General features: G+C 44.2%; 1 protein-coding gene across 1 annotated transcript; it reads left to right on the top strand.

The window, feature by feature from the left end:
* The first annotated feature begins 1447 nt into the window (after positions 1 to 1447).
* Positions 1448 to 4179, top strand: LOC138861322 (neuromodulin-like). Its single transcript, XM_070120327.1, has one exon. It carries the CDS (start codon positions 1624 to 1626, stop codon positions 2440 to 2442), a length of 819 nt encoding a protein of 272 aa, XP_069976428.1. The 5' UTR covers positions 1448 to 1623; the 3' UTR covers positions 2443 to 4179.
* The last annotated feature ends 3321 nt before the right edge of the window (positions 4180 to 7500 follow it).

The raw sequence follows: 7500 nt of genomic DNA, 5'->3' as shown, positions 1-7500 counted from the left end.
TTCCAGTATGAAAAATAATCACTTAGAGATGCTTCGGATTCCTTTAATAATACCAAGAGCCTATTTGATGAAATCAATATTGCTCTCTTTCTCTCTCTCTCTCTCTATCTCTCTATCGATTTCTCTCTCTATATATATATATCTATCTCTCTTTCTCTCTCTCTCTCTCTCTCTCTTTATTTCTTACCATTATTAGTATCATTATCAAAATATTATCTCTCTCTCTCTCTCTTTCTCTCTCTCTCTCTCTCTATCTATCTTTCTATCTCTTTCTCTTTCTCTCTCTCTCTACCTTTATCTACCAATCTATCTATAGGTTTATCTATATTTCTATCTATATGTATACCTACCTATCCATCTATTTATCTATCAATCTATCTATCAATCCATCTACTTACCTATCTATCTATTTATGTACTCATTTATTTATGTGTGAGTATGTGTGTGTGTGTGGTGTGTGTGTGTGTCTGTGTGTACGTGTTTGCGTGTAAGTCCTTGTGCGCCAGTTCATGCCTATGAATGTATGCACGGCCATGTATGCAAATTCAGAGCGCAGTTATTTTACGGTCATGTCATAAATTTCTTAGCCTGCTGCACATGAATATTAAAGGCCATGTACCATTTGGATAATTCTTGGATATGTAGGATTTAAAATTTTGATTCAGTGACGAAAGAAATTGAAAGAGTTTGTGGACTGTGTAATGTAAATAGTTTTTTTTCTGAAATGGATTTATCAGTTCCTCTTAAATGGCACCACAATATTTCATTTAAGTCTAAAGCTTAAGAAATGTTATTATGAATGTGTTATCATTACTAATGTTGATCAGCGTTAGTATTATGCTACGCGATGCTGATGTGATTAACATTATAGAGTATAGTTAAGTTGACTTTATTGATAATACAATACTATATAATACTGGTAATGGTATTAAGCTTTAAAAATATCATTATTGACAAACCTTATCGTAGTTTGTAATTATTGCATGACGTGGATAGTCTTCTCTTTTTCTTAATTGCTTATTGAGTTTTTGATTAAAGGTTTGAATCTCTCTGAGAGCTGCTGGATATTGAGAACGCTGAGTTATTAAGTATTATTAAGTATGAGGAATCCTTCACTTGGGATTGGATCGCATTTCTTGCTTATTGTGAAGGGAAAAGGTCTTGTTGCAAGAGAGAGCGCTGTAGAATTGAAAGGTGTAGGAAATAAATGAGGATATATTTATAGGATCGATCCCCTAACGCTGAGGGATTAAATTGCCAGGAGATCTGAGGCGTCCTCCGGCGTGGGTCTTAGGAGGTTCAGGTTATTAAAAGATTAGGGTTTCAGTGCTTTCCTCTCTCATTTCTTCATCTTGCTTAATCCTATTTGTGTCTCTTCCTGGTCCTTCCCTCGTTTTCCTCCTGAAGAAGGGGAGATGTTCATGAGTCGCTTTTCCCCCGCAGGAGCACGCGCGCCTGGTGGTGGACCGGCCGGAGATCAAGGACCAGCAGGCGGGCTTCGAGGCGCTGGGCGGCCGCTGCGAGTCGTGCGGGACGTGCGACGAGAGCTGCCTCAAGAAGCTCGGCCTGGAGCACGAGGACGGCTCGCGCTCGCCCTCCAGCATCTCCCCGAAGGCCGAAAAGATGTACACCTTCTTCGAGAAGAGCCTGTCACTGGTGAGCCCCTCGCACTCGCGCCTGGGCGACCACCTGGCGGCGCGGGAGAAGCGCAGCCAGTCGCTGGCCACGCCCGCCGCCATGGCCAACGTGGTCCACTTCCGCGAGCTGCACGAGCGCCGCGCGGAGGACCACCTCCTGCGCACCGTCAACCTCGCCGCCTCCAACGCCGTCCTGTCGCGCATCACGGCGCGTCTCAAGGCCGTCACCAACACGCAGGAGTCCGTCGAGGAAGTGGACGAGGAGGTGGAGCGGTCGGCGGCCGCGGCCATGACCAAGGACGCGCTGGACGAAGCGGCGAGGGCGCGGCGTAGGGTAGGCGAGGCGGCGAGCGAGACGGCGACGCCAGAGTCTGCGGCGGAGGAGGAGGAGGAGGAGGAGGAATCCGATGGCCCTGAGACGACAGACGCGGCCAAGACCGTCACTGAGATCACACCTGCAGAAGAAACAAAGGCGGAGAGCGCTGGGGCAGACACGACGCCCAAAGGAACGTCTTCGAAGGGGCCAACAGCGAAAGGCGAGGCCTCGGAGGCGACGACCCCGGAGGTGAAAGACGCAGCTGATTCCTCCGCAGAAACACCAAAGACGAAGCAAGACGACTCGACTCCAGGCGAACCGGCGGCAGCCAGTCAAGTCGTCTCTCCTGACGCTGCAGCCAAATCACTCGGTCTAAAAGAGGAGTCGTTAGCGATGTGCCTCCAGGAGCACCAGCTGACGGCCGTTCCTCATGCTGACCCGAGCCAGACAGAGCACAAGCGAATGAAAGATGAACCCCTTGTTAAATAATATTTTTTATTGAGTTACCCATACCTTAGTTGTGAGTTCTATCCGTCGTTTTCTTTAAAGAAAAAGGAGCGTGTTAGGTGCATGAAACACTCAACCAAAGAGGGTTTGTGTAGTAGTTTGTTAATGCATTGAATGATTTTTTTTTTCTCTCTTTTTACTTAATCAAAAACGTGTATACGTGGAAAAAATCTTTATCCTCGGTGTATATCATATACTGAAAGGACAATATAATGTCTGCTATAATATAGATTTTTTTTGTAACTCCACATAGCGTGCTTCATCTTCATATTGTAACTGCATAGTTATGTGTTAAGGAAAATATCATGTCGATATAAATGTCACCTCAGTAATTCTTGTGATAAATCTCTACAAGTTCAATTCTCCTTCCATTAATACTTAGAAATAAATGGAGATAACACCACATTCCCAGAAAAAAACAAAACAATGTCAAAGGTAACGATAATACTAAACAAATGAATTGATAGAATAGATGGAAAATTGTGGATATAAACATCTTCCACTGTGATCTCCATAATGTTGTCGTAAGTAAAATATATTTTCACTTTCTTCCATTCAGCAAAACACAGATTGCAGAAGATTTGAAATAGCTGTTTCTTCATCCTTTCTTAGAGGTCATGCATCTTTTTCTACTATTACTATTTTCACAAGCGTACAAAAAGTATTATTTCCCTCCTTCACAGAGTGTACAGAGCAAAAAAAAAAGACCATTATTATAATAAAAATATAAAAATAATAGATAATAATAAACAAAAAGAATAAAAAATAGTTAAATAGATAAAAATGGCGACCTCTACCACAGACTACAATTTGATCAAAGTCATCTTCATGTTAATCTAAAAAGCGTACGCCAAATACGGTTTACACGCTCATGAAAAATACATATATTTATAAAAAGTTTTATGACCTCTTTGACAGCTCGGAAATTCAGAAACTGGAAAGAATCCGTTTTTACATTTCATTCATCTCTGAATCTTCTCTGTTGCTTTTGCTTGAAGTGTAACGCTCCCGAGTGAGGGAAGTTATGTCCATTGGGTGTGTCTTGCCTCCGCTTGTAGTTTTTTTGCTTTTTCTCGTTTTTTTGTCCATTTTTTCTTTTCTGATTTTTTTTCTCTGTTTCGGTATCTGGATTTGTCTTTCTTTCTCTGTCTCTGTCTCTTTTTTCCTGTTTGGTCTCTGTCTCTCTCTGTCTGTGTCTGTGTCTGTCTCTCTCTGTCTGTCTCTGTCTCTGTCTCTCTCTCTCTCTCTCTCTCTCTCTCTCTCTCTTTCGCCCCTCTCTCTCTCCTCTTCTACCTCCTTCCCTCCTTCCCTCCTCTCACTCCTTTCCTCCCCGCTTCTCCCCATATCATCAATCCCACATTCCCTAATTCCCTCCTTCCCTTTCCCTTTCTTTCCTTCTCCTTCTTCCTTTCTTTACTTCCCTTTATTTATTTCCCAAGGCAAGCGAGGCAAGGGACACAGATCATCGTCGTTAAATAGGCCTATAAAATACCATACGTGATGTAATTCAACCTTAACATTATCGATCAGCTGATGTAATTCATTCATCGTTGTAATGAAACAAATCTGCAGTTATTCTATTGTTGTTATTTTTTTTTCACTTTTTTTTTCTCTTCATATTTCACCCTTTTCTCATGTGGATGTGTGTGGACGACCTCCTCAAGATTGTATTGAGGAAATCTCGGTTTGGTTCGTCAATCAATAAACCTTTTCGGGATAATCGAAGTGTTTTTAATTTGTCCTTTTTCATTCGTTTTTTTTTTCTGGGGTGATTGAGTGAGTAATAGGTGCGTGTATGTGGAATTCATGTCGAACTAATTGCAAATGGTATGTGTGAGTGTGTGTGTGTGTGTGTGTGTGTGTGTGTGTGTGTGCGTGTGTGTGTGTGTGTGTGTGTGTGTATGCGTGTGTGTGTGTGTGTGTATGTGTGTGTGTGTATGCGTGTGTGTGTGTATGCGTGTGTGTGTGTGTGTGTGTATGTACATGTGTGTGTGTGTGCGTGTGCGTGTGTGTATGTGTGTAAGTAAGTGTTGAGAGAGAAAAAGAAAGAAAAGAACCAAAAAGAGAGAGAGAAAGAGAACGAGTGAGGTTGCTTTTGCGACAAAGTCTATCGTAAACAATAAGACGCATTTCCTCTGCTCTGAATATGTTGGACCCAAGAGAAAACAGCCATCATGTCATCAGTCCATTAACATATAACATCAGAAATAGAAACTATATATAACTCTGACTCTGTCTATCTGGAATATCTGTTCAGAGTGTCTGATTAACTCCACGAATATATACTTTCGATTCAGAACAGAACCAGAACTTGCACATGATTGAAAGGTGGGGAAATAAAGTCAGCATTGGCAAAGACATGATGCGTTCTTCCCACGAGGATTCAGCATCTGTCAGCACGTGTCAGCGCAAGAGAGAGCGCTGTAGAATTGAAAGGTGTAGGAAATAAATGAGGATATATTTATAGGATCGATCCCCTAACGCTGAGGGATTAAATTGCCTGGAGATCTGAGGCGTCCTCCGGCGTGGGTCTTAGGAGGTTCAGGTTATTAAAAGATTAGGGTTTCAGTGCTTTCCTCTCTCATTTCTTCATCTTGCTTAATCCCATTTGTGTCTCTTCCTGGGCCTTCCCTCGTTTTCCTCCTGAAGAAGGGGAGATGTTCATGAGTCGCTTTTCCCCCGCAGGAGCACGCGCGCCTGGTGGTGGACCGGCCGGAGATCAAGGACCAGCAGGCGGGCTTCGAGGCGCTGGGCGGCCGCTGCGAGTCATGCGGGACGTGCGACGAGAGCTGCCTCAAGAAGCTCGGCCTGGAGCACGAGGACGGCTCGCGCTCGCCCTCCAGCATCTCCCCGAAGGCCGAGAAGATGTACACCTTCTTCGAGAAGAGCCTGTCGCTGGTGAGCCCCTCGCACTCGCGCCTGGGCGACCACCTGGCGGCGCGGGAGAAGCGCAGCCAGTCGCTGGCCACGCCCGCCGCCATGGCCAACGTGGTCCACTTCCGCGAGCTGCACGAGCGCCGCGCGGAGGACCACCTCCTGCGCACCGTCAACCTCGCCGCCTCCAACGCCGTCCTGTCGCGCATCACGGCGCGTCTCAAGGCCGTCACCAACACGCAGGAGTCCGTCGAGGAAGTGGACGAGGAGGTGGAGCGGTCGGCGGCCGCGGCCATGACCAAGGACGCGCTGGACGAAGCGGCGAGGGCGCGGCGTAGGGGAGGCGAGGCGGCGAGCGAGACGGCGACGCCAGAGTCTGCGGCGGAGGAGGAGGAGGAGGAGGAGGAGGAATCCGATGGCCCTGAGACCACACCTGCAGAAGAAACAAAGGCGGAGAGCGCTGGGGCAGACACGACGCCCAGAGGAACGTCTTCGAAGGGGCCAGCAGCGAAAGGCGAGGCCTCGGAGGCGACGACCCCGGAGGTGAAAGACGCAGCTGATTCCTCCGCAGAAACACCAAAGACGAAGCAAGACGACTCGACTCCAGGCGACCCGGCGGCAGCCAGTCAAGTCGTCTCTCCTGACGCTGCAGCCAAATCACTCGGTCTAAAAGAGGAGCCGTCAGCGATGTGCCTCCAGGAGCACCAGCTGACGGCCGTTCCTCATGCTGACCCGAGCCAGACAGAGCACAAGCGAATGAAAGATGAACCCCTTGTTAAATAATATTTTTTATTGAGTTACCCATACCTTTGTTGTGAGTTCTATCCGTCGTTTTCTTTAAAGAAAAAAGGAGCGTGTTAGGTGCATGAAACACTCAACCAAAGAGGGTTTGTGTAGTAGTTTGTTAATGCATTGAATGATTTTTTTTTTCTCTCTTTTTACTTAATCAAAAACGTGTATACGTGGAAAAAATCTTTATCCTCGGTGTATATCATATACTGAAAGGACAATATAATGTCTGCTATAATATAGATTTTTTTTGTAACTCCACATAGCGTGCTTCATCTTCATATTGTAACTGCATAGTTATGTGTTAAGGAAAATATCATGTCGATATAAATGTCACCTCAGTAATTCTTGTGATAAATCTCTACAAGTTCAATTCTCCTTCCATTAATACTTAGAAATAAATGGAGATAACACCACATTCCCAGAAAAAAACAAAACAATGTCAAAGGTAACGATAATACAAAACAAATGAATTGATAGAATAGATGGAAAATTGTGGATATTAACATCTTCCACTGTGATCTCCATAATGTTGTCGTAAGTAAAATATATTTTCACTTTCTTCCATTCAGCAAAACACAGATTGCAAAAGATTTGAAATAGCTGTTTCTTCATCCTTTCTTAGAGGTCATGCATCTTTTTCTACTATTACTATTTTCACAAGCGTACAAAAAGTATTATTTCCCTCCTTCACAGAGTGTACAGAGCAAAAAAAAAATTGTTATTATAATAAAAAGATAAAAATAATAGATAATAATAAACAAAAAGAATAAAAAATAGTTAAATAGATAAAAATGGCGACCTCTACCACAGACTACAATTTGATCAAAGTCATCTTCATGTTAATCTAAAAAGCGTACGCCAAATACGGTTTACACGCTCATGAAAAATACATATATTTATAAAAAGTTTTATGACCTCTTTGACAGCTCGGAAATTCAGAAACTGGAAAGAATCCGTTTTTACATTTCATTCATCTCTGAATCTTCTCTGTTGCTTTTGCTTGAAGTGTAACGCTCCCGAGTGAGGGAAGTTATGTCCATTGGGTGTGTCTTGCCTCCGCTTGTAGTTTTTTTGCTTTTTCTCGTTTTTTTGTCCATTTTTTCTTTTCTGATTTTTTTTCTCTGTTTCGGTATCTGGATTTGTCTTTCTTTCTCTGTCTCTGTCTCTTTTTTCCTGTTTCGTCTCTGTCTCTCTCTGTCTGTGTCTGTGTCTGTCTCTCTCTGTCTGTCTCTGTGTCTGTCTCTCTCTCTCTCTCTCTCTCTTTCGCCGCTCTCTCTCCCCTCTTCTACCTCCTTCCCTCCTTCCCTCCTCTCACTTCCCCCCCCCCCCCCCGCTTCTCACCATATCATCAATCTCTCCCACATTCCCTAATTC

The sequence above is a fragment of the Penaeus vannamei genome, unplaced genomic scaffold, assembly GCF_042767895.1.
Source record: "Penaeus vannamei isolate JL-2024 unplaced genomic scaffold, ASM4276789v1 unanchor4587, whole genome shotgun sequence".
NCBI classification, from domain to species: Eukaryota; Metazoa; Arthropoda; class Malacostraca; order Decapoda; family Penaeidae; genus Penaeus; species Penaeus vannamei.
Note: the sequence above shows the minus strand (reverse complement) of the source record. Positions and strands in the feature narration are given on the sequence as shown.

Coding starts and splice junctions, on each gene's coding strand:
- LOC138861322 (XM_070120327.1), top strand. CDS start 1,624: ATGTACACCTTCTTCGAGAAGAGCCTGTCACTGGTGAGCCCCTCGCAC.